This window comes from Hypanus sabinus, chromosome 5 (assembly GCF_030144855.1).
Source record: "Hypanus sabinus isolate sHypSab1 chromosome 5, sHypSab1.hap1, whole genome shotgun sequence".
NCBI classification, from domain to species: Eukaryota; Metazoa; Chordata; class Chondrichthyes; order Myliobatiformes; family Dasyatidae; genus Hypanus; species Hypanus sabinus.
Genome location: NC_082710.1, coordinates 56,323,219 through 56,351,030, shown reverse-complemented (window position 1 = coordinate 56,351,030; position 27,812 = coordinate 56,323,219). Strand labels below are relative to the sequence as shown.

General features: G+C 39.6%; 1 protein-coding gene across 4 annotated transcripts in view; it reads left to right on the top strand.

Annotated features, from left to right (window-relative positions):
• Positions 1-27,812, top strand: part of spata6l (spermatogenesis associated 6-like) — a 100,755-nt gene that overhangs the window by 24,868 nt on the left and 48,075 nt on the right. For all 4 annotated transcript variants that reach the window (XM_059969988.1, XM_059969986.1, XM_059969989.1 and 1 more), the window contains 5 exons: positions 142-193; positions 2,094-2,135; positions 12,421-12,545; positions 19,758-19,850; positions 25,990-26,238. In XM_059969988.1, the coding sequence (XP_059825971.1) occupies positions 142-193; positions 2,094-2,135; positions 12,421-12,545; positions 19,758-19,850; positions 25,990-26,238 (561 nt within the window). The remainder of the gene's footprint in view (positions 1-141; positions 194-2,093; positions 2,136-12,420; positions 12,546-19,757; positions 19,851-25,989; positions 26,239-27,812) is intronic.

The window sequence follows — 27,812 nt, the reverse complement described above, 5'->3', positions numbered from 1 at the left end:
TAAATAAAATCTTGTGTGATTTTGGCAATGTTTACCACTGATAGAATAACTGCTTCCTATGTTTTGCTTTTATACTATTTAATAACATATTCATTTATAATCTGTATCCTACAATTTAATTTACCCCATTCCCTTCAACAGGTGTTTGGGAAAGATATTGTTGATCCTGCTGATGTTGCTGCATTCTTAGAACGTATGTACAAAAAAAAATCAATCATTATCTAATAACAAACAAATAACTTTATATCAAAATCATTATTGTTGGTAGTAAGTAATATTTGCAAAAAATAACATTGTATTTGAAATTTATCTCAGTGTTATACAGTAAAAACTGATATATTTAACTCAATAAGCTCTATAAGAAGTTTTACCTTGTTCTCTCTACAAAAATGAAAGCAGTTATTAAGTTAGGTAAGACTAAACCAAGAACTCAGTTTGAATTAATTGTAGCATTCCTGTCTTCAAATCATGGGGTTCATACCTTGGGTGATTCCAGAAACAAAGAATTAGGATCATAATATCTGATCAACCAAAACTTTCTATGGGGAATGTCAGCTTCCTCCTGCATTCTCATTTGAATGATTTCTATGTTTGGCCAGTACTAATTGTACTGTTCATGGGCTGAGTACTCAGCATGATCCAGGCACATAACCAGCTCCAATTGAAACTACTATACATTAAGTAAATGGGAGGTGATGATTCACTAAGTCTGACAATCATGGAGGAAATGAATTTGACCTGGAAAAGAGTAAAGAATGACTGAACTTGGAAGAGAACAGGTTTTATGTCTTTGTATGCTATAGTGATAGTCCTAGTCGAAGAAGTAGAAAAATTAAGCCAGTCCTCATAACACAACCACAAAAGAAATTGAATAGTTATGGATGTTAATTCCTCTGGGTTGATGTAAAGATCAGGCTACATGCAGCAAAAAAAAACCACAATGAGCTTTAATGGGAGGTCGAAGTTAGCAAATGCATCTTCAAAACCCATTTCTAGTCAAATCTGCAAAATATGTTTGACAGTACTTAGCTTAACCTGCGCTGTCACTCGCAATTAGGGAAGAAAAGGGTGGTGTGCAAAGGAGAGATAGTATCTTGAGTGGAACCTATTTAAGTGGGCTTCTAGTCCTATGTTTGATAATGCACACTGGCAGTCCAGTTACAGGTGCATCTCTAAATAATTTCATAAATAATACACTGAAGAAAAGTTGCATGGGTTGCAATGTGCATGTGCATTTTGGTGTAAATCACACCTTCAGTTTCAAATGCTCCAAAGGTACATTTAATGTCAGAGAAATGTACACAATATACATCCTGAAATGCTTTTTCTTCACAGCCATCCACAAAAACAGAGGAGTGCCCCAAAGAATGAACGACAGTTAAATGTTAGAACCACAAAGTACCCCTCCCAGCTCCCCTCCCTCTGACGCATAAGTGGAATCAAGCAACAATCCCTCCTCCCCCCACCAGCAAAAAAAAAAAAGCATCGGCATCCACCACCAAGCTCTCAAGCATGAGCAAAGACACAGACTTGCAATTACCCCAAAGACTTCGCCCAAAGATCTGGGCACACAGCTGCAGATATTCTGACTCCCCCAATGACACACAGGTCTCCTGCCGTGACACCAACTTTCAATCCACCTGTCTCCAGAGCCCCAAGCTCCTACGCCTCCAAAGCCGAGCCAAACTCTTAGGCTAAGCCCTGGGTATGCTGAACAACAACGGCGGGTTATGAAACCCTAAGAGCAGGTCCCGCTCCCGCAAAGAACCGTAGTCAGCGTGTAACTCCAGGTAAGGAGTTCAAGAATGTTTTGTGAGTGAAAATGCCTAACAGTTTCCAATTTAACCCAGAGTTCAGTACAATTCACTACAATAGCATTCTTACCTGGAAGTTACCCCTTTTAATGAGCTTACACTAAACAAATAGAACTTCTACAGAAGAATTCTTAGGTAAAATTACAACATAAATAGGGAAATTGACTTTGTTAGTTTTGCACTATTGAAGGCAAATAGATGCTGCTCATGCATTTTTATATTTAATATACATTTCTACAAATTCTAAAACTTTGCTAATGATGATTTATTTTCTTTCAGGTGATAGTACAAAGTTTGAGTTAATACAGTTCACTCCTTCAGGTATTATTCATTGAAGTACAATAGTGTTCCTAGTTTTTTTTACAAAAGCAGATGTAATTAGTCCACATCGAATTCTTTTTAATAACTGTACACATGACAGCAGCAGGAATAAATATTGTGTTCATTTATGGTATTTGTTATTTATCCTACAATTAATTACTAATGTAACCAGGTGAACTACCTTCTGATATTTTTTAGTATTATTTGCAATACCTTCTTTGCAATATATGATATTGTCCACTTTTGCCACGTGTTCAGAGAAATCACAAAAGTAAGCCATCTGGTTACTCATGCTTTATGTATCAATCCTGAGATTAACGTTTACTAGGTTGTGTATAGGTTGTCTTGAGTTATAGTTTTGGTATTCTTATTGATATTCGTTTACTATTGTCATGTGTACCAAGATAAAGTGAAAAGCTTGTCTTGCATACTGTTATACAGATCACATTATTACACAATGCAATGAGCTGGGATAAGGCAAAAAAAACAGCAAAAAGTAAAACAGCTACCAAAAAATACAGTGCAAGTAAACAATAATGTTCAAGATAATAACAAGATAGTTTGTGAGGGCAGGAGCCCATCTCATCATACAAGAGCTCTGTTCAAGAGTGTGATAACAGTGGGATAGAAGTGAGCCTGCTGGTACATGTTTCCTGGCATTCTGCCTGATGGGAGGGGGTAAGAAAGAATATCTGGGGTGGGTGAGTCTTTGATTATACCAGCTGCTTTACTGAGGCAGCAAGAAGTTTTAGATAGAGTCCTTAAAGGGGAGGCTGGATTCTGTGGTATGCTGAGCTATGTCCACAACTTGCTGCAGTTTCTTGCAGTCATGAGCAAAGCAGTTGCCATACAAAGCCATTATGCATCCAGAGAAATCCTTTCTATAGAGCATCAATAAAATTGGTAATAGTAAATGGGGGCTTGCCAATTTCATTAGCCTCCTGAGGAAGTAGAGGTGTTGGTGAGTTTTCTTAGCTGTGACATCAATATGGCTGGACCAGGACACCAACCCTCTCAAGCTTAACACTGTTGATATAGACAGGGGCATGTGCACCACCTCACTTTCCAAAGTCAATGTCCAGATCTTTTATTTATTGACATTGAGGGTAATGTTGCTGTGATGACACCATTTCACAAAGCTCTCTATCTCTTTCCTGGACTCCAATTCATCATTATTTGAGATGTAGTCCACTACAGTGGTATCTTCTGCAAACGTAGATCAAGTTAGAGCAGAATCGGGCCATGCAGTCATGAGTGTTCAGGCAGTTGAATAGAGGGCTGAGGGTTGAACCTTGTGGAGCACCAGTATTTAGAATAATTGCAGTGGATGTGTTGCTGCCTGTTCTTAGTTTCAGAGGGAGTTATCAATACCCAGGGTTTGGAGTTTGGTAATGAGTTTGCTTGAAATAATAGTATTGAAGGCAGAACTGTAGTCAATATTGATGTAATTGCCTTTATTGTCTTGGTGCTCTTGAGATGAGCGTAAGGCATCTACTGTAGACCTGTTCTGGTATTGACAAATTGCAGTGGATTGGGGTTTTCTAAAAAGCTGAAGTTGATGTATCCCAAGACCAGGCTCTCAAAACGCTTCATGATGTGTTACAGCCATTAGGCGGCAGTCATTAAGGCACATTATCTTATCTTTCTTGGGTACTGGGATGACAATATTCTTCTTAAAGCTGGAATGTACCACAACCTGAAGCAGGGAGAGGTTACAAGTCCCTCTGCCAGCTGATCCACACAGGACCTAAGGGCACAGCCAGAGAAACCATGCAGGCCCCTGCTTCCCACAGGTTCACCCTCTGGAAGACTAATCTTACATCCTGAATGGTGACTATAGATTCAGGTGGACTGGAGGCTGTCAGGGTGGATGGTGATGCATCCTGCTGCTTAACATATGCAAATAGTGTGTTAAGCTCATCAGGAAAGGATGTACAATTGATGGCAATGCGCCTGACTTCATTTTGCAATCTGTTATTGTATGTAAGCCTGACCATAGCTGAATGCTGGAAAAAGACTTAGCCTGAGAGGAATAATAGTAATTCAAATTGATGCTACCATTCATTGTATTCTAATTTAAGTTTTATGCTCATTCATCTTTTTCCAAACTGAAGATCATAACAACATGTGTGTTAGAAATTTGCTTTTAATAATAAGAGCATAATGGGGTTGAGATGTTGAATTATATTTAAGAGGGACCAGGAGATCACTGTCATTCTTAGCTAACAGGTGTTCTGCAAAGCAGTCACCCATTTTGTAATTTGTCTCTACAGCGTGGATAGGATTATAAACATCTTCTTACAGTTTACTTCTTGATTTTAAATGTTCGATATTATATTTTGCTTAAAAATCATGTTTCTTCCACATGACAAATTTGTTCATTTAGTAAGCTATTAAGAATTCTCATCATTCACCGTACAAGTGTAAATAGTAGTAGTGGTGGGGCTTCAATGATGGATCATTCTCATGCTACAAATGTTTGTCTTGATTTCCTGAAATAAATTGGAGGAATTTAAGGTGGAGAGTTATATGGGAGGCAGGGTTTAAGGGTTGGCACAACATTGTGGGCCGAAGGGCCTGTACTGTGCTGTATTGTTCTATGTTCTACATGTTGGCTGCCAATTAGAAACAGAGATTTGTGAGGCAGAGGCGAAGGTAGTTTCCGGTAAGTTTTGTTTTGTTCGTTTAGAGTAGAGAGCATGCTAGGTAGGATATTGGAATGCTCCTCTTGCAGGATGTGGGAAATCAGGGAGACCTCCGGTCTCTCTGACAACAACACCTGCAAGAAGTGCATCCAGCTGCAGCTCCTAACAAACCGTGTTAGGAAACTGGAGCAAGAGCTGGATGATCTCCGGATCATTCAGCAGAATGAGGAGTTTATAGATAGTAGTTTCAGGGAGGTAGTTATGCCAAAGGAGCAGCACACAGGTAATTGGGTTACCGTTAGGCGAGGGAAGGGGAAAAGGCAGGCAGAGCAGGGCTCCCCTGTGGCTATTCCCCTCGACAACAAGTATACTGATTTGGATACTGTTGGGGGATGACTTATCTGGGACAAGCTGCAGCAGCCGGATCTCTGGCACTGCGTCTGGTTCTGCAGTGCAGAAGGGAGGGGTGAAGAAGAGGAGAGCGGTAGTAATAGGGGAGCTTTTGGTACATTGGCCTTTATAAATCAAAGTATTGAGTATAAGAGTTGGAATATTATGGTGAGGTTGTATAAGACATTGGTGAGGCCAAATTTAGAGTATTGTGTGCAGTTTTGGTCACCCAATTACAGGAAGGATATTAATAAGGTTGAAAGAGTGCAGAGAAGGTTTAAAAGGATGTTGCCAGGACTTGAGAAACTGAGTTATAGAGAAAGGTTGAATAGGTTAGGTCTTTATTCCCTGGAGCGTAGAAGAATGAGGGGAGATTTGATAGAGGTATATAAAATCATGATGGGTATAGATAGAGTGAATGCAAGTAGGCTTTTTCCACTGAGGTTAGGGGAGAAAAATACCAGAGATCATGGGTTAAGGGTGAAGGGGGGGAACGTTTAAAGGGAACATTAGTGGGTTTCTTCACACAGAGAGTGGTGGGAGTGTGGAATGAGCTGCCACATGAAGTGGTAAATGCAGGTTCTCTTTTAACATTAAAGAAAAACTTGGACAGGTACATGGATGAGAGGTGTATGGAGGGATATGGTCCAGGTGCAGGTCAGTGGGACTAGGCAGAAAAATGGTTTGGCACAGCCAAGAAGGGCCAAAGGGCCTGTTTGTTCTGTGCTGTAATGTTCCATGGTTCTATGGTTCTATATAGATCTGCAGTCTGAAATGTATACAGTATTTATCAATAACAACTTATAGCATTAAACATTTTACCATGTCCATTTTTTATCATTAACCCTCAATATGCATTGGACAATGAACTAAAGTTTGGAGAATTTTGTTCTTGATTGGAGCTATCCTATATTGTATTGTCCTGCTACTGAACTGTAAAATGAATAGCACTTTGCATCTGAGAGTGCAGCCATGTAATGAAGCATTGCCAACCAAAATTATAAGTGTTTTACACCAGAATACAAAGAATCAACCCCCTGATGTAAATAAAATACTTACTTCCATCAGAATTACAATTGTGAATAGTAGTGAGTAGGGAGTTTGAGTAATGCTGAATAAAGAGACTTGATTGTTTTTATTATCTTAGACGTAAGTTTTATAAACACAACACATTGCTATTGGAGTGTGTACATAACTATTATTCATTAACTCTAGCTCTACCTTCATAATATAATTCCAAGTACACTCATCTCCAAACTGCAGACCTGGGACACCCTTTGAAGCTGGATCATAGGACCATAAGACATAGGAACAGAATTAGGCCATTCTGCCGATCGAGTCTGCTCCGCCATTTCATCACGGCTGGTCCACTTTAGCTCTCAGCCTTAACCTCTTGCCTCCCCCCCACCCCTGTCACCCTTAATACCCTGACCGATCAAGAATCTATCAACTGCTGCCTTAAATATACATAAAGACTTGGCCTCCATAGCTGTCTGTAACAGATTCACCACTCTCTAACTAAAGAAATTCCTCCTTATCTCTATTCTAAAAGGACGCCCCATTATGCTGAGGCTGTGTCCACTGGTCTTAGACTCTCTCACCATAGAAAACATCTTCACAACATCCACTCTATTAAGGCCTTTCACTATTCAATTAGTTTCAAGTAGGTCACCTCTCACTCTGCTGAATTCCAGTAAATTAATGGTCAAAGCCATGAAATGCTCTTCGTATGACAAACCATTCAATCCTGGAATCATTTTCACGAACTTCCTTTGAACGTTCTCCAATGTCAGCATGTCCTTGCTAAGATAAGGTGTCCAAAATTGCTCACATTACTCCAAGTGAGGGCTCACTAGTGCTTTATAAAGTCTCAACGTTATATCTTTGCTTTTATATTCTAGTCTTCTTGAAATGAATGCTAATATTGCAATTGCCTTCCTCACTACAGACTCAATCTTCAAATTAACCTTAAGGGGATCCTGCACAAGGACTCCCATGTCCCTTTGCATCTTAGTTTTTTATATATTTTTTCCTTTTAGAAAATAGTCAACCCTTTTATTTCTTCTACAAAAGTGCATGATCATACACATTCCTACACTGTATTTCATTATTTACTGTATTTACCTGGGTTTCAGCAATTAAGTTACAGAGAAAGATTGAACAAGTTAGGTCTCTATTCATTGGAGCGTAGAAGGTTGAGGGGGGATTTGATCGAGGTATTTAAAATTTTGAGAGGGATAGATAGAGTTGACGTGAACAGGCTGTTTCCATTGAGAGTAGGGGAGATTCAAACTAGAGGACATGATTTGAGAGTTAGGGGGCAGAAGTTTAAGGGAAACACGAGGGGGTATTTCTTTACTCAAAGAGTGATAGCTGTGTGGAATGAGCTTCCTGTAGAAGTAGTAGAGGCCAGTTCAGTTGTGTCATTTAAGGTAAAATTGGATAGGTATATGGACAGGAAAGGAGTGGAGGGTTATGGGCTGAGTGCGGGTAGGTGGGACTAGGTGAGATTAAGGGTTCGGCACGGACTAGGAGGGCCAAGATGGCCTGTTTCCGTGCTGTGATTGTTATATGGTTATATGGTTATATTTGCCACTTCTTCCCATTCTCCTAATCTGCCTCAGTCCCTCTGTAGCAACTCTACTTCCTCAAAACTATCTGTTGCTCCACCTATCTTCGTATCATCTGCAAACTTTGCAAAAAACCTTCAATTCTGTCATCTAAATCATTGACATATAACATAAAAAGAAGAAGCAGTTCCAACACAGACCCCTGTGGAACACCACTAGTGACCAGCAGGCAGCCAGAAAAGGCTCCCTTTATTCCCACACTTTGCCTCCTGCCAATCAGCTACTGCCTTATCCGTGCTAGAATCTTTCCTGTAATACCATGGGCTCACAAGTTGTCAGACAGCCTCATGTGTGGGACCTTGTCAAAGGCCTTTTGAAACCCCAAATACACAACATCAATTCCACTTTGTCTAGACCATAAGACATTGGAGCAGAATTAGGCCATCTGACCCAAAGAGTCTGTTCTGCCATTCAATCATGGCTGATCCTTTGTTTCATCTCCTCCTCATCCCCAGTTCCCAGCCTTCTTGCGTAACCTTTAATGCCATTTCCAGTCAAAAACCTATCAATCCCTACCTTAGATACACTCAATGATCTGGCCTCTGCAGCTGTATGTGGCAACAAATTCCTCAAATTCACCACCCTTTGGCTAAAGAAATTTCTCCGCAAGGGCACCCCTCTATCCTGAGGCTCTTCTCCCTTGTCCTAGATTCTCCCACCATGACAAACATCCTTTCTACATTTACTCTGTCTAGGTCTTTCAAAATTCAAAAGGTTTCAATGAGATCCCCCCTCATTCTTCTGAATTCGAGCGAGTACGGACCCAGAGCCATCAAATGTTCCTCATATGATAACCCTTTCATTCCTGGAATCATCCTTGTGAACCTTCTCTGGACCCTCTTCAATGCCAGCACATCTTTTCTAAGATGAGGAGCCCAAAACTGTTCACAATTCTCAAGGTGAGGCCTCACCAGTGCCTTATAAAGCCTCACCATCGCATTCTTGCTCTTGTATTCTAGACCCCTTGAAATGAATGCTAACACGGCATTTGCCTTCCTCACCACTGATTCAACCTGCAAGTTAACCTTCAGGGTGTTCTGCACAAGGTCTCCCAAGTCCCTCTGCATCCCAGATTCCTGGATTTTCTCTCCGTTTAGAAAATAGTCCACACATTTATTTCTACTACCAAAGCGCATGATCATGCATTTTCCAACACTGTATTTCATTTGCCAATTTCTTGCCCATTCTCCTAATCTGTCTAAGTCCTTCTGCATCCTACCTGTTTCCTCAACACTTCCTGCCCCTCCACCAGCCTTTGTATCATCTGCAAACTTTGCAACAAATGCTCTTTCTTTCCACTAACTTTTGCTTTGCTGTATGCCCTTTCTTTTGCTTTTACAATTGCTTTGACTTCCCTTGTCAGCCACAGTTGTGCTATTTTACCATTTGAGTATTCCTTCATTTTTGGAATACACTTGTCCTGCACCTTCCTCATTTTCCCCAGAAACACACGCCATTACTGCTCTGCTGAGATCTCTGCCAGCAGCTCCTGCCAATTTATTTTGGCCAACTCCTCTCTCAAAGCACTGTAATTTCCCTTACTCCACTGAAGTATCGCTACCTCATACTTTATTTTCTCCCTATCAGATTTCAACCTGCTTGTCATTTCTTCAAAGAATTCCAACAGATTTGTTAGGCAAGATTTTCCCTTGAGGAAATCATCCTGACCATGACCTATTTCATCATGTACCTCCAAGTACCTTGAAACCACATCCTTAACAATTGACTCCAGCACCATTCCAACCACTGAGGTCAAACTAACTGGCCTCCAACCTCCTTTATTCTGCCTCTCTCCCTTCTTGAAGAGTGGAGTGACATTTGCAATTTTCCAGTCTTCTGGACCCATTCCAGAATCTAGTAATTCTTGAAAGATCATTATTAATGCCTCCAAGATCTCTTCAGCCACCTCTTTCAGAATCCTGGGGCATACACCACTTGGTCCAGGTGACTTATCTACCTTCTGACCTTTTAGCTTCCACAGAACATTCCTCCTAGTAATGGCAACTTCACACTATTCTGCCCGCTGACACTCTTGAACATCTGGCATTCTGCTACTGTCTTCCACAGCGTATACTGATGCAAAATAATTATTCAGTTCATCCACCATTTACTTCTCCCCCAATACTATCTCTCCAGCATCATTTTTCAGTGATGACTACTGTTGTCTCTCTTTTATACCTTACATATCTGAAAAAAAACTTTGAGTATCTTCTTTAGTATTTTAACTAACTTACTTTTGTATTCCATCTTTATTTCCCAATTCTCTATCTTACCACTAGCTTTTGCTCTATTATATGCCCTCTCTTGGGGTTTTATGTTGGCTTTGACTTATTTTGTTAGCCATGGTTGTATCACCTTACCTTTAGAATACTTCTTGCTCTTTGGGATGTATGGATCCTGTGCCTTCCAAATTGCTTCCAGAAATTCCAGCCATTGCTGCCTTGTGGCCATCCCTGCCCGTATACTTTTCCAGTCAATTCTGGCCAACTCCTCTCTCAATCCTTTGTAATTCCCTTAACTCCACTGTAATGCTGATACATCTGCCTTCAGCTTCTCCTTCTCCAATTTTGGTGTGAATTTGATCATATTATGATCATTTGCCCCACGGGTTCTTTTACCTTAAGGTTTCTGATCAATTCTAGTTCATTGCACAACACCCAATCCAGAATAGCTGACCCCTTAGTGGACTCAACCACAAATTGCTATAAAAAACCATCTCATTGGCACGCTAGATATTGCCTTCCTTGCGATCCAGCACCAACCTGATTTTTCCACATACTTGAATTTTTGACTTCCTGACCAACAGACTTCAGTCAGTAAGGATAGACCGCAGCAGCTCCTCATGATAATCCTTAAAACTGAAGTCACTTAAGGTTGTGTCCTCAGCCCCCATTCTACTCCCTATGCACTCATAGCCAGATTCTGTTCTAACACCATCTTCAAGTTTGCCATTATTTTGGGCAGTCAGAGGACAGGAAGGAAATAGTAAGCTTAATGGCAAGGTGTCATGACAACAATCTTTCCTTCAATGTTATTAAAACAAAAATGTTGGTCATTGGCTTCAGGAAGGGGGGAAATGCACATGCATTTCATCCACATTGCTGAGATTGAGAGGAGTGGAAGCTTTATTTTCCTAAGTGACTATCACCAAAAGCCTATCCTGGTCCAACCACAGTGACAACATGACCAAGAATGTGCATCAGCGCTTCTTCTTCCTCAGGAGCTAAAGAAATTTGACAGCCCCTTCAACCCTCACCCATTTGTATCAATGCACCATAGAGAGCATCCTATCTGGATGAATCACAGCTTGGGTAACTGCTCTGCCCATGACCGCAAGAAACTGCAGAGAGTATGGACACAGTAGAACATATGGAAACCAACCTCCCCTCTATGGACTTTGCCCATACTTCTTACTGCCTTGATAAAGCAGCCAACATAATCAAAGAACCCATCCAACCTTGGATATTCCCTCTTCTTCCTCCTCCAATTGGGAAGAAGGTACAACAGCCTGAAATCACATACTACAGAATCAAGGACAGCTTCTATCTCACTAGTCCCTCGTGAGATAATGATCTTGCACCTCATTGTCTACCTGCACTGCACTTCTCTGTATCTGAAAGACTTTATTCTGCACTGCCCGAGATGTCTACTGTTTGTTCCACTCCATAGATGCTGCCTGACTATTGCGTTCTTCTAGCATTGTGTATTTGTTATTCTGCATTCTCTTATTGCTTTATCTTGTATGCTTTAACTTCAATGCACTGTTATAATGAACTGATCCAGATGAACAGTATGCAAAACAGGTTGTTTACCTCAGTACATGTGACAATAATAAACCTATTTACTAGTATATGTAAAAGAGTACTGGATTCAATATGCATAATATTCTATTCATTGATGTCAGAAACTGGAATACTATTCTAATTTTTTCACATATTATCACTAGTCTAAAACTAAGATCTGCTGAGGTACAAGTTCCTGAAATTACCTGTATTCGCATTACCTGAAATCAATCTTTGGTTCAAATTGTATTTTAATGCTATTTTTGCTCTTTGTGGCCATGTTCAATTACTGTTCAGCAGACTTCTCAGATCTTTAAAAATTTTTTATCCTTGTGAATATTTTGTTTCATTTTAATGATATCCAGTCTTTGTGGTCAATTATCCACAGTTAGTGTGTCAAATTAGAACATTAATTGTAGGTGACCTCTTATCATAGATTAAATTTGTGTTAGCTGGTTTAAATTGTTTTCAGCCTTGTTAATTTAACATTAAAATTTGTGAGCCAGGAATAATTCCAAAAATATTCCCTAATGTCTAGTCTTGTAATAGAGTTAGCATTAAGCTGTCGTGAGGATAAGAATGAGTTTAATGTACAATCAGTTGGAAAATAAGTATCCATGTTTTAGAATTTTAGGAAGAAAGCAGATAGTACACCCAAACACTATTTGTGGTTTCTGAATATGCAGTTACATCAATCTTTATATGTCAGTGCGGCAGATATATTTTTAAGACAGCACTTGCATAATTAATGATGAATCATTTGAAAGATTACTGGCAAGTGACCACAAAAGGAAATTTGTCAATTGTAACGAATGGTATTTTCATTTCCTGGTTGTAGGAAATGAAAGACTGGCAAACTATGAAGATGATACTAGAAATTTCTTATTTCCTGAGCCCAAGTTAACTCCTTCATACCCTGGAGTGGATAGAGAAGTACTGATGAGACGACGTTCAACAGTTTTCGTAAGACATTTTTTGTTGAATCAGTATTTATAGTTCAGTTTATGATTGTTTCCAATGTAATCTGCATTATAAAGTTAATTAATTTCAATACATAAAAGATTACATTTGAATAGTTCTGGCTTAAACTTTGACTTTTAATCATGATCTATTTAACAACAACTAAAGTGCATACAATTTGGGATACTTCTACTGTCTTTCATCTGGTTCCTTGGAACCAACACTCCTGTACTCAATGTCCTGTTTCCCTGTTCCTCACTACGTAAATGCACAGTAATCTGCCCTCTACTAATCATTGACATAATCTTCATGTGGTTCTTATAATTCCACCATGCTATACATTTCACTGCTTGTTGTATCATAAAGTTCATAGTAAAGAATAAGGCTATTCAACTAACCATACCTGCACTTAATTGGGTACAGGGCTCAGTGTCAGTAAAACTAATGTAATTAGTTGGTAAGGGAGAAATTCATCTTTGGCTGTTGATGTTAAACAATGTGGGAGCACAAGCTGCAGGATCACCTCAGTAAAGCTGAATATGAAGGAGGGAGTATATAATCAATACACTAGCACACATTTAATATCAGCAATTAAAAATTGATTCCAATGATCTGCCCTCCAACAAGAAGTTCTTCTGCACTACAAGAAATAACTGGCATTTTAATAATAAAGTTAATAATAATTGATCCATACAAGATATGATCAACCTAACAGAAGCATTGTAGAATTTATGGATACACTAAAGAAAAAGCTCGGTGCATACACAGCCAGACTAAATTGATACATGAAATGCGTCAGACAAAGAAAATGATCAACTTCAGGAACAATGAGAAAGGTTTATACAGGACATTAAAACTAAATTTGAAGCACCACTATTTCACCATCCACAGCACAGAATTACCAACAAATACAGAGATAATGAACTTTCCGTCTAATATCTGGTCGAACAGGGTGACACACAATCAAGAAGCAAGTTGGGTTAGGGAAAGAAAAGAATGCACTCACGCAACTGAAGACATGCAAACACCGTTAGTTACGATGCTTATGCTGAAAGCAGTTATGAAGAATACCTAGAACTGGAAAAGTATTGGCAGTGATAATATTCATAGTTATTGGTATAAAAATTTACTTGCCTTCATCTGTGTCTATTAATACATATCAACAATTTTGTTAAAAATCCTGCAAGATTGCCCAAATTTTTGACAAAAGTAATACAAATCTCTTACCCAAAGGAGGAATCACCAATGACCCATCAAAATAGCATCTTATCACTTGTTTGCAAACTATATATAAAATTATAACATCACGCATCTCACAACAAATCACCATTCACTTAGATAACCACAATATACTTTCAGAAGAGCAGAAATGATGTTGTAAGGGTATGAAAGGATGAAATGAACAACTGATGATAGATTCTGAAATTCTAAATCAAGTTCAGTAGAAATGCAGTAATCTTTCTTGTTATATTGTCTCCAAAAAGCATTTGATTCTGACCCACACTCAAGGTTAATAGAAGTTCTTCATATATATAAACTATACCAATACCTGTGAAATTTGAGAGGGCACACTCTAATTGCTTTATCTATTAGCAACCAAAAAAGAACGACTGTTATGAAAATAAACCAAGGCCTTTTTCAGGTGACTCGAGCCCACAAAGCTTTAAACTCACTCTTCAAGTTAGTGAATCAGACAAAAAGAGGGTATGAAATCAGAGACAACCAAACAAGTTATACCTTGACACCGCTTCTATACATAGACAATTTGAAATTATCCACTCCTTCATCAGTAAAGCTAAAGCAATTAATTAAAATAGTAGAACTATTTTCTAAAGGTATAAACATGAACTTTGGACTAGTTAACTGCAATACATTAAACATAAAGAAAGGTACAATAGAGTTAGTAGAATATAAAACAGAGCAGCAGCATACAATACAACCCATGGATGATATGAAACATACTTGTAAGTATCTGGGATATCAACAATTGAAGAAAATAGATCATAGTGCAATAAAGGGAAAACTTTCAACAGAATTTACTTCAAGGCTTAAGAAAATCTTACAAAAAGAGCTCAACAGTAAAAAAAAATAGCAAAGACAATAAACTCTTTCACTATACCCATATTAGCATATTCTTTTGGCATAATATCTTGGTCCAAAACAAATCTGGAAAATTTACAAAAAAAAATAAGAATAAGATCAACAAATTCAAGACAATAAATGCAGAAAATGCCAAGAGAAACCAGAAACAATCCAACACATTGCAGAATCCTGTAGCAGTTTAACTCAATCTGATTACTTACACAGGCATAAATGGCAAACATCATTCACCAAAATCTTGTTTTAAAATACAAACTCATAAAATACACCATACCTTATTACAAATACAAGCCTGATCTAGTTTTATAGTGAGAATCCTACAAATTATATTACAACTGATCTATTATTACTGATAGGGTAATCCATAATAACCGTACGGATATAATATTACAGGATAAGCAAACAAGAACAACTTATTTATTGGATATAGTGTTACGAATCCCATAACTGGATAACTTACCAGCAAAGATAGAGAGGTCTGTTGAAGTCTGGTGTCACTATTTTCAAACGTTTTTATTTATAAAGGGACACAAAAGTAGGGTTAATACATACATTCAGATAGTGCACATCGTCAACATTCAATCTAAAGCACGGGTATAATAATAATCATCATTAAGAAGTGAGCTCTGCTGGTGTCTAGGGGTTAATAGATTGTCCGTTGGAAATATAAAAGTCACTCTGAAAGTCTGCAGGCCTCAGCCCTTTGAAAATCGCTGGGTTTTGCGTGGGGCGACCGAGAGAGAGAGATTGGGGGGAGAAGAGAAAGAACTTGCCGAGTCTCGATGAATCTTCCGTGAAATCGGGGGAGCGTTGGTTTCCTCTCCCCGATGTTAGTTAAAGCGGTTTTCTGTGATTCCAGCCACAGATTCCAATCCAGGAATCTAACGCACGTGGCTTCCTTCAGAATGGCTTCCCGCTGCTGCGGGATCACTCTCGTGTCTTCTTGGTGCGTCTGAGGGGCTGTCCCCCTGAGACTCCCCTTTATACCTCCTCACGGGGTCGCAGGTGTCAATCAGGTTGGGATGATGCAATCTCTCTCTCAACCAGCCCACCTTGCCCGAGGGCTTTTCACGTGGTCTCCATGAGACAATAGTTGCTGGCATCTTATTCTGTATCCCTCGTGGGACGTGCAATTTTTCACGTTTCTCTCTCTCTCACTTCCTGGGTCTACTGACCCCACCCCCCCAATGGGTGCTCTTGCGATTCTCACAAAGGAGGGGGCTGGGATCATAACACCTCCCCTCTTAAAAAGACGTTTTACCAGCGGTTAAAACGGAGTGGTCCACAGTCTTACAGGAGTTTTGGATCTAACACAATACACAAGTTTTTCTTTTCACAAAATACTACCGTTATACATTCAAGTCAGTATCTAAGTAGTTAACGATTACAGTGTCCCTTTCTTTCATATCTTAACATTGCAAACCGTACATCAGACTTCAATTCAATAACCACCTATTTATTTTTTTTCCTAAGCAACAAAACTAAGGAGGTGTGACCTTAGCTTAGGTGCATTTACAAAAGTTTACGCGAATACTAATCGTTTCAGTCGTTTAACTTAACCGGCAGGTCTCCAAAGGGCTGCCTTTTGTTATTCACAGGCTTTGGTGCAAACCTGTTCAACCTGCCTGGCTGTCTAACAATGGCATCTCCATTAACCGTCGCCTCTTTTCCGGCGAGCCCCCCCGTGGGGAACTTGAGTAGTTTTGCATGGTGAACTCCCGCCCGCCCCGCTCATCAGGGTTATTTTAGCAACACCATGCCCCAGACTTAGACCATTTCCACCCCAACTCTTTGATTTTACCCAGGTGGCTGGCCCTTTTATCAGTCCCCTTCAGGCTATTGGTGTTTGATTCAAACTCTTCGCTCAAGTAGCCTGTCGAAGGCGGCCTCTTCACACCCCATCCTGGCATAACAATAGAGTGAGCTCTGTGAGCGATTTGCCAGGTTTAAGATTTCTTCCTTCGATTTGGAAACTACAGGCTTTTTGTTTCCTTCGCCAACAATCCTCACCCCCCCCCCATTCTTAAATTCTGCATTAACTTTGAACACTCCTTCGAGTACAGACGCCGGGGAACTCACACTTTCCCCGGTTACCAAGGTTAACCCTTTTCCCACTGAACCGAGTCCATCTGACCCACAAGGATGGCCGCCCCGTTCCACTGGGTCAGATACCTCAGACTTCTTCTGAGCTCCGTTAATAGGTTCAGCCCCTTGGGCATCCCTATCTCGGACACACTCAAACGGGACATTGGCTTCTTCCAGGCTTTCAACACCCGTACCTTTTTCAAATTCTAACCTCCCCCGATCCTCCCAGTTACTCTCTGGGCAGCTCCCACCCGGGGAAGGCGCAACCCTGCGAGCTGAAACAACCTCCTTGGCCTTTGCAGCAGACTCCTTTGAGGCAAGGGTGTCCTTTCCATCTAGGACTGCCCTCCTCTCATTATTGGGAACACCTTTAGAACTCTCAAGTTCTTCAAACAATTCTGCCAAACCAGACAGATCATCCATGTCCAACTCTGGACCTTTTAACAGCTTTATTTGTTTCTCATCTTTATTTCCTACCTTTAGGACCTTTCTCTTCGCTAAAGGCAGATCTATCTCCTCTCCCTTACCCCCCTTCACTTTACTACTCTTCGTCTTACCACCCTCGGAACCCTCGTGGCACAAGGACGGCAAAGACGTCTCGGCCAAATCAAAACTGGCCAGATTTAAACTGCTCTCGTTCACAGCTCTCTCTCTCTCTCTCCGCCACTTCCAGCTCTTTTAACTTAAGTTCACGTTCCAACTTTAATTTCTCCACCTCTAACTGAACTGTCCCACTTGATGGTACTTTGTCAGGGATATCTTCCAATACCTCATCTTCAAACACATTCTTCCCAACGTAATACTGAGTTATGGCCCTTCGTACCTCCCGCTTTTTCATGGACGACCTCACTTCTGCGAGGTTCAACCCTTTCGCCAAATTTAACAAGTCTGATTTGGTGGCCGCCTCTACCGTCCCCACCGTCGGGTTTTCCATAAATTCACCCATGTCCATCTTTGCTGGTTTCCCGTCTGGCTACCCGCGTAACCAGATTCAAGTTTTTTTTTTGACTTACAAGCCCATTCACTGGCCTCCCAATTTGGTGTCAAATCCCGGACGAGAAACCCAATTGTTACGAATCCCGTAACTGGATAACTTACCAGCAAAGATAGAGAGGTCTGTTGAAGTCTGGTGTCACTATTTTCAAAAGTTTTTATTTATAAAGGGACACAAAAGTAGGGCTAATACATACATTCAGATAGTGCACATCGTCAACATTCAATCTAAAGCACGGGTATAATAATAATCATCATTAAGAAGTGAGCTCTGCTGGTGTCTAGGGGTTAATAGATTGTCCGTTGGAAATATAAAAGTCACTCTGAAAGTCTGCAGGCCTCAGCCCTTTGAAAATCGCTGGGTTTTGCGTGGGGCGACCGAGAGAGAGAGATTGGGGGGAGAAGAGAAAGAACTTGCCGAGTCTCGATGAATCTTCCGTGAAATCGGGGGAGCGTTGGTTTTCTCTCCCCGATGTTAGTTAAAGCGGTTTTCTGTGATTCCAGCCACAGATTCCAATCCAGGAATCTAACGCACGTGGCTTCCTTCAGAATGGCTTCCCGCTGCTGCGGGATCACTCTCGTGTCTTCTTGGTGCGTCTGAGGGGCTGTCCCCCCTGAGACTCTCCTTTATACTTCCTCACGGGGTCGCAGGTGTCAATCAGGTTGGGATGATGCAATCTCTCTCTCAATCAGCCCACCTTGCCCGAGGGCTTTTCACGTGGTCTCCATGAGACAATAGTTGCTGACATCTTATTCTGTATCCCTCGTGGGAGGTGCAATTTTTCACGTTTCTCTCTCTCTCACTTCCTGGGTCTACTGATCCCCCCCCCCCCCCTCAACGGGTGCTCTTGCGATTCTCACAAAGGAGGGGGCTGGAATCATAACAATAGTCACTCCAAACACATGTAACATACAGAAATTAATAAGTGAAAAACACAAGAAATATGGCAAATTAAAAGAGGAAATTGAAAGACTATGGTATACAAACAGGGTATATATTGTCCCAATAGTAATATCTACAACAGGTATCAACCCAAAGTCACTACACAACAGCATTAAACAATTAGGCCATTAACCAGTTAGCAAATATTTATGTAAATCTCTGGAAAGCCACAATATTAAACACCTCTAGAATAGTCAGGAAGTTGCTAACAAATGAGAAGTGAGTGTGCTTGGCTATGCTTGTACTTCAGGTTTGCCAGCTTGAGCTGAAAATAAAATAACATAAATGAAGTAAAATAAAAATATAGGACTAAAGGTCATTTGGCATTGACATGGCCGGTAAAGCTGTAGCCAATCAATTTGATGATTCATTTCATTTTGCTTCTTACCTATTAAACCTGTGTTGTAAAAAATGCACTATTGCTATTTTCTGCATCTATTTAAAGGATTGCTCATTGTTATCCAGGAAAATTTGATGCATTTTTGACATTTCTGTTACTTCGGAGACTTTGTTTCCATGCCCATTATCCTTGCAAGCATAGGAGAGACTCAACAACCCTCACTAATTGTCAATACATATTGAAGCAAAACACTCCATTGATATGATATATTTCTTACATTTTGCTTTGCTGCTTTTACATCTTTCATTAACTTCAACATGTTCAGCATATAGCAATGCTAGTGTATTATTAAACAATTAGAGTATACATTTATATGAGAGCCTTACTCAAATGCATCATGTCATCAAGGAAATAAAAGCCGAAAGTGCTGGAAAACATAATAGATAAATCAGCATCTAAGGAGTAAGAAAGGTCATTGACATGAAAAGCTAACCTGTTTCTCTACCCTTCATAGCATTTTCTGTTTATTGTGTTTTGTTTTTAGCATCTGAGGTTTCTTCTGCATTTCATTCCTATGCAGTGATTTCTGCCCATGCCTTTCCAAACAATTTGATCAGGAAATTGTGAGAATTGTTCATTGTACTTATAATATGCACATATTGCAGTTAACTTTTAATATCTAGATATAAATACATATTTCCAAATCAGTTCAGTATATTAGACTAGTAATTCAACATCTGTATTGATATTTCAGTTACTGACACCAAAACTAGAATTTTCTACAACAACAACAATTACAGAGTTTTCTCCAAGATCTGCAAAGAGAATTACCTCCAGTTTATGTCTGGTAAGTGGTTCATGGAAATGCTTCAATTTTGAAAGACTCTCTGTTATGCAAACTGTGCTCCTGATTAAAGCTTCAAATCCATTTATGATGTAATGAAGAGATTAAAGTGAAGATTTAGTTTATTTACTGTGATTACCTGTGATCCTCATGATTTGTACTGTCCAAAGTGCCTTAACTTTATAATGTCCTGAATTGACAACCAAATTATCTGTGCAATTCAGTAAATTCATTGGTCTTGAAACTTCATCAGAAATATGATGATAAGCAGGTAATCCCCACATATTGGAATGATTGTATTACTAGAAAGCCATATGTACTGCAATTTTCTGCAAAGTGGAACCCCATTTGCCATTAAATGCCATTTGATAATTGGAGCTGTGTTTCTCTGGGATGTTTTATCCCATATTAAGTCATTTTATCAGCAAGGACAAGGTGAGCGAAGACCATTACTTAACAGCTGAGGCTGGCATTACTACGTAAGTTTTTTAATATTGTATATCAATGATTTGGATGATGGAATTGATGACTTTGTGGGCAAGTTTGCAGTTAAAACAAAGGTAGATGAAGGGGCAGGTAGTATTGAGGAAGCAGGGATAGACTAGGAGAATGGGTAAAGAAGTGACAAATGGAACTCAGAGTTGGGAGGTGTATGGCCATGCACTTCGGTAGTAAGAATAAAAGCAGAGACTATTTTTAAATGGGTAGAAAATTTGAAAATCCAATGTGCAAAAGGACTTGGGTGTCCTCATGCAGGATTCCCAAAAGGATCATTTGCAGGTTGAGTCGGTGTTGAAGGCAAATGCAATGTTGGCATTCATTTCGGGAAAACTAGAGTATAAAAGCAAAGATGTAATGCTAATAAGGCATTAGTGAAGCCTCACAGAGTATCGTGGATAGTTTTGGTCTCCTTATTGAAGAAAGGATACACTGACATTGAAGAGTGTTCATAGGAGGTGATTCCAGGTATGAGGAGCATTTGATAGTTTGGGCCTTTACTCGCTGGAATTTAGAGAATGAGGGGGATCTCATTGAAACCTATCAAATATTGAAAGGCCGAGAAAGAGTGGATGTAAAGAGGATGTTTCCTAGGGCGGGGGAGTCTAGGACCAAAAGGCACAGCCTTGGAATAGAGGGACATGGTTTGATAAGGAGTAGGTCATTTAGGACAGAATTGAGGAAAAACTTCTTCTCCCAGAGAGTTGTGGGGGTCTGGAATGCACTGCCTCAGAAGGCAGTGGAGGCCAATTCTCTGGATGCTTTCAAGAAGGAGCTAGATAGGTATCTTATGGATAGGGGAATCAAGGGATATGGGAACAAGGCAGGAACCGGATATTGGTAGTAGATGATCAGCCTTGATCTCAGAATAGCGTTGCAGGCTCGAAGGGCCAAATGGTCTACTTCTGCATCTATTGTCTATTGTCTATTGACATCCATTTAGAACGGAGTTGAAGAGGAATTTATTTAGGCAGAAGTTGGTGAATCTGTAGTGTTCATTGCTCCAGGCGGCTCTGGAGGCCAAGTCACTGGGTGTATTTATTGTGGAGGTTGATAGGTTCTTGGTTAGTTAGAGCTTGAAACGTTAGTGGAGAAGGCAGGAGAATAGATTTGAGAGAGAAATGGATCAGCCATAATGAAATAGTGGAGCAGACTCAATGGGTCAAATGGCCTACTTCTGCTCCTATGTCTTATGGTCTTATGGACAAGGCTTATGCAATTGAAACAATGTTTTGTCCATTTTAATTTTTATTCACTAAGTTCTGTTGGGGAAATAAGATATGATATCACTATATTGATTACATAGGCAGTCAGAGCAGAATTCCTCATTTCTCAGACTGTCTCCAGTCTGGAGACATGTGAACAGGCATCACAGAATGCAGCACTGTTATGTTCTTCATCTGTAAAGCAATTTGCTGCAGGTGTTGGAATCTGGTTCTAAAACCATCCGGCTGGAGGAATACAGCAGATGGAGTAGCATCTGTGGAGGGAAATGGTCAATGTTTGGGATCGAGGCTCTTCAACTGAAATAAGTTTAGGAAGTGGGAATACTAGGAAAAGGGATGTCATTTAAGGACCAGGGTTTATGGGAAAAGGGATGTAGAAGGATTTCAGTGTAGTAATGACTTAAAGCACTGGAAGTGAAGTAAAAGCAGAGGAATTACTTCAAAGAGCTGGCCATGGTGACTGCAGCTCCCACAATACAGTGTGTCAAGGAAATGCCTTAGAGGTAAAGAATAGTGAAGTGCTGTACCTTTGAGATGTCCGTACATATGTCCTCAGACTGGAGAGAGCATGGCAAAAGGAACTTGATTGTGACTGCCAATTCAATCAATGTGGTGACATATATCCAGATCTTATAAGTTGATTGGAAGATGACATTAGGAACACAGATACAAATTTCCCTAAAAGTGGCATCACAGGTAGATAGGGTAGTAAAGTGAGCTTTAGGTACATTGGCCTTTATAAATCAAAGTATTGAGTATAAGAGTTGGAATGTACTTTTTAAAGGATTATATGGGTCAGCACAACATGGAGGGCTGAAGGGCCTGTACTGTGCTGTAGTGCTCTATGGTTCTATGGTGCTATTACAGGGGATGTGGCATGCAAATATTGGATAGATCTCCAATTGTAGTTGTCTCAACCAGTCACACCCCCACAAAGCTGGCTCTCCTGTTTGTACCACATACAAGCTCAATGTGGCTTGTTAGATGTTGTATTTCATTGTTTCGAATATCATTCCCACAGGAGTTACCTTCTCTCCAGTGTAAGTTCTTTAGTTGGATACCTGCAGGCTTCAGTTCAGTATCATTGAAGTACCATTCAAACTCATTTTATTGAATGGCTGAAACAGCCAAGCCAATGTCCAATTCCATTTTAATATTTGCTATTTACTTCCAGTGCAAGCCATATTGCTTGTGTGTCATCAATCTTCTCATTTTAAATCTCAAGTTTACCCAGTCCTGTGTTACTCTCATCATTATCAGATTTTTCATTAACAGTGTGCAGATTAGTACTCTTTTTGAAACTGCAACTTTTTATCTTTTTCTTTTCCCTGTGTGGTTTGTTTTTTTTTGTCTGCTCAACGTACTCTTTGTATATATCCCACTTTATTGCATTTTCTGCAAGTTCCCCCTTTAAACCTACATTGGTTTGGTGTATGTGAGCCTCTGCCACAACAGTAACACAATTTGTTTGGCCAGGCAGGTTTCTGTTTAGGCATTGCAATTTTATTCACACTCACTTTCATTCGTGACTGCAACTCAAATGTGTCTCTGTCTGCTGTTTCCATTGATAAAGCTATTTCAATTGCTCTTTTAAATGTAGGGTGTGTTGAAATTAATAAACATTTTTGAATGTTTTCTTGTAAGATTCCACAAACTAAATGATTTCTAAGTGCATTATTAAACTCATTACCAAAATGACAATTTCTGCAATGCAGCCACATCCACTGAAATGGAGTCCCTTTCCTTTTGATTCCACTTATGGAAACGTAAATCATTCTGAAAACATCAATGGTTTCAGTTCTAAATTTCCCTGCACTAGTTTCACAATATCAGTAAAGCTTATTTTGGCTGCATTCAACTTCTCAGCAAACTGTTTGCCTTTAAACCCTTTAAATGAGATGCACTCAGCAAAATTGACACTTGTTTCTCATTGGTTACTCCATTTGATTTAAAATACTGCTCAATTAGCTCAGTATACATGAGCCAGTTATATGTTCTGTAATCAAGTGCATCAATCTTTCCAATGTAACCAGCCATTTTTGCTCTTTTTGTGATTATTATCACCTGATACATACAGTTTATGAAACTATGAATTTGTCTGTATTCTGCGCTTTAAAAAAAATTGACAGTCTATGTTCCCAAAGACCCTGTGCTGTACTGTGTTTTCCTTTCACTTCACCGTTTCTTGCTGAGCTGTTATTTTCCTCAATTGTCTTGCTGCACTTCAACAGGTATGTAGTCATCTTGGATTCATTTATAACTTCCTCGTCTCTACTGTTATATTTTATCACCCAAAAACATTAACAAAAAGAAAGACACCTGACCAGGAATGCGAGTCTAACCTCATTTTTACCTTAAGTGAGGCACACACGTATGATATGGATGAGCCCCCATTGACTGACCTTATCAAATGCTCTACTAAAATCACGTAATCAACATCCACAGCTTTACCTTTCTCAATTGTCCTTGTCATTTTGCAAAAAAACTCAATTAAGTTCATAAGATATGACTTACCCCACACAAAGCTATACTGGCTCTCCCTTATTAGGCTATGGTTTTCTAAATGCTTATAAATCCTATCCCTATGAATTCTCTCCAGTAACTTTCCTACCACTGACATGAAACTCAGCAGTCTAAAGTTTGCAACATTATCTTTTGTTCCATTCTTGAATAATGGAACAACATTAGCTACTTGCCAGCCCTTTGGACTCTTGTCAGTGGCTAGCAAGGACAAGAAAACATTGGTCAAGGCTGCAACAATCTCTTGCCTCTCTCAATAAGCTGGGGTATACCTGTTCAGGTCCTGGGTACTTATCCATCTTATTGCTCTTTAAGACACCTAACTCTACCTCTTCCTTTACTTTGATATGCCCTAGCATATCAATACACTCAGCACTGATTTTTCTATCCTCCACATTCTTCTCCTTGGAAAATATTGATGTAATCTACACATTAAGGAGTTCACCAACATCTTTCACATCCAAGGAATGCCCTCCCCCCCCCCCCCCCCACTTATCCTTGAATGGTCCTACCCTCTCCTAGTAATCCATTTGCTCTTGATAAATATATAGAATGTCTTGGGATTCCCTCTAATCTTTCTTGCAAAGGACTTTTTAATGGCCTCTTCTGGCTTTCCTAATTTGCTTCATGAGTTCTTTTCTGGCTTTTTTTTACAATCCAAAAGGGCCCTGTTTGATTCTAGTTTCATAAGCTTGACATTTTTTTCCTTTTTCTTCTTGACTGAATTCATCACCTCTCTTGATATCCAAGGTTTCTTACCTTGCTGTCCTTGTCCTTCTTTCTGACTGGAACAAACCTGTACTGTACTGGATGCCATTGTACTGCTCACCCACTGAAAAGTCAGTCATTTGGCCAGGCTCATTACACAACACCAGATCCAATACAGCCCCTTCTTTTGTTTGACTATCTACATATTGAATTAAGAAATCCTCCTGGATGCAACTAACAAATTCTGTCCATTCACTTCAAAGATAAAAATGGGACAGATAGTTTGAAATCTGATCTTAGAATGGATGTGCTGGCATTGGAGAGGGTCCAGTGGAGGTTCACAAAAATATCCCGAGAATGAAAGGGATAATGTATGAGAGCTTGTAATTGTTTTGGGTCTGTAATCACTGGAGTTTAAGAATAAGGAGGGATCTCATTGAAAACTATTAAATATTGAAAAGCCTAGAATGGACATGGAGAGGATGTCTCCTATAATGGTGGTGGGGGGGGGGGGGGTGTTCTAGGACCAGATTGCACAGCTTAAGGATAGAATAATATCCGTTTAGAACTGAAATGAGTAGTAATTTCTTTAGAGAGAGGGTGGTGAATCTGTTGAATGCATTGTCACCAATGGCTGCGGAGGTCAAGTCACTGGGTATATTTAAAGCAGCTGTTGATAGGTTCTTGGTTAATAAGGGCATCAAAGGTTACAGGTAGAAGACAGGAGAATGGGGTTGATAGAGATAATAAATCAGCCATGATGGATTGGTGGCCAGTCTCAATGGGCTAAATTGCCTAATTCTACTCCTATGTTTTATGATTTTATTGCCCTATAATTCTAAGTATCTAAAATTAACTAAAAAGTGTATAAATTTGGTTTCCTTTGTAACTTTTGTTTATTTTGCACATAACTTCTGCAATGGCAAATTGTATTCCATGTTTTAAAATTTTGGGCAGAGATTTCAGGATTCCTTAAGGGCAATTTGCATTATCTAAAAGGCTGTAATGCAGGGTCACCCACACCTGTTTTTGCATATGAGAAGTATTTCAATTTATGTGTGTTGAAATTATGGCATTGATGTATCAAAAACTCAGAAGATGTTTGATTCCTCAAATTGCAAAACATATAATAAGGTTCATATTATAAGATTACAATATCCATTTTGTCAAACTTCATTTGTCTAATGCAGTCAGAAAATGGAAGGAAAGAGAATCCAGTTAGAAAACCAAGATGTGCAAAATCATTTAATCTGATAGGAAGATCACGCACTGAAAGGAGGTCTGAAAAGGAAACCATGAAGCCACTAATAATGAGCAGGTCAAGATCCCTTTCTCCTTACTGTAGGAAATGTTTTCTCGAGCTTTGCCAAGATGATATGCAGCATTCATCCTCATTCAATTCAGAGACACATTCCAGACCGAGTTTGACAAACCAAACTGTAAGTATTACTGAAGTGACCTACCAAAATATTGTATGTTAAATGGAATTCAAACAGGAAATGAGTTGCTTTTAGCTGTAATGACAATGTCATCTATCTCGTACTTCTGTAGCTTTCTAAATAGAAGACCAACATTCCTCAAAATTTCAGTAAAGAATAATCTTTTGTGAAACATTGGTCCTCATTTTTAAAGAATTGATTAGTAGTTTGGATTGTGCTCCATCTAGTCCTTTTCAACAACCACACAGATTTTTAGTAGCACTTTGGGCCTGAGCAGAGTGCAGGAGAGTATTGGGCTCCAAGGTTTTAAGAGCACCTGAATTAGTTAATTGTTGTTTAATGAGGATTGTTGCGTTCCTTGTGTTTTCACAAGCAACTCGCTTGTTGTAATGTGGTCCCCTAGTGCTTTCTGTTTAAGCTTGTTAAGTTAATTTTGATAGGCTCTGGGATTCCCTGTTACTTGTAATATTTAAATAGACACCCAATTAGCGCTAATTGCAAAGTCTTGGTTTTGAGAATGTTACTTAGCACAGTGTCACTCGGCTGAGCCATCGATGTTCTTTTGCAATTATTATGAATAAACTCTTGTCTCGTCTCTATGTTAGAGTCTGTTTTTCCTCCACTCTTGGGTTCCAATACTGCCAGGGCACATACAGAGGGACCCTACCCAAGTAATGGACGCAGCAAAGATTGAACAGTGGGATTTTGACACTGGTCAGTTTGGGTGAAAATCCCATCTATTCTCAAGTCCATGTCTGAAGTTTCTTAAGTTTTCATTCCAAGTGTCTCTAGACAACATTCTGGTTTTCTCCAGTCTCCATTCTAAGCTTTTCAAGTTATAAGTACCCAGGGTCCTGGCTTTGGTGTTCCATGACTCAGATCTGCATAAAAATTTAGTACTTCAAGCAAGCTTATCAATACTGTTCATTGGATTCAACAAATCAGCATTAAAGTCAATAGTGCCAATTTTGGAAGAACTTTCACTTTCCTGATGTTGTTCCTTGCAAGTAATGGTATGCCTTTGTCAATATCAAATCAATGTTTGGAAGGACAGTATTGGGAATAATTGAAATATGCTTTCATGCTAGTAACTGCAGTGGAATGGACTAACCTTTCACAATACATAATTCCCATCTGTCTGTTCAGATAAGTGAGATAATGGTAGCAACTTTCCAGTGTACAAATATCCCCTGAAACAGTAATTTGAGTTTGCAGCCTTGAAGAGCCCTGCTACAAAAGCTGATCTCTGGCTGGAGTGTGCAAACACACAAGGAAAGTAACCCTGACAAAAGAAAAATTGTCATGGTGTGTACTGACAGATGACCAAACCCAGATGGGGAGGAACAACAGATTTCCATGTAGAGATAGAAACAAGAGATTCCAACAAAACAAATTTAATTCCAACAAAACATCGATGGCTGGACTGAGTGAAACCATGAGACAGATCATTCTCGAAATACAAGGACCCCACAACAAGCGCTAATCAGGAGTCCACTTTAAATAATCACAGTATGTGGAAAACCCATGCCAATCAAAATAAACTTGACAAGATTAAACAAAAAGCACAAGGGCTT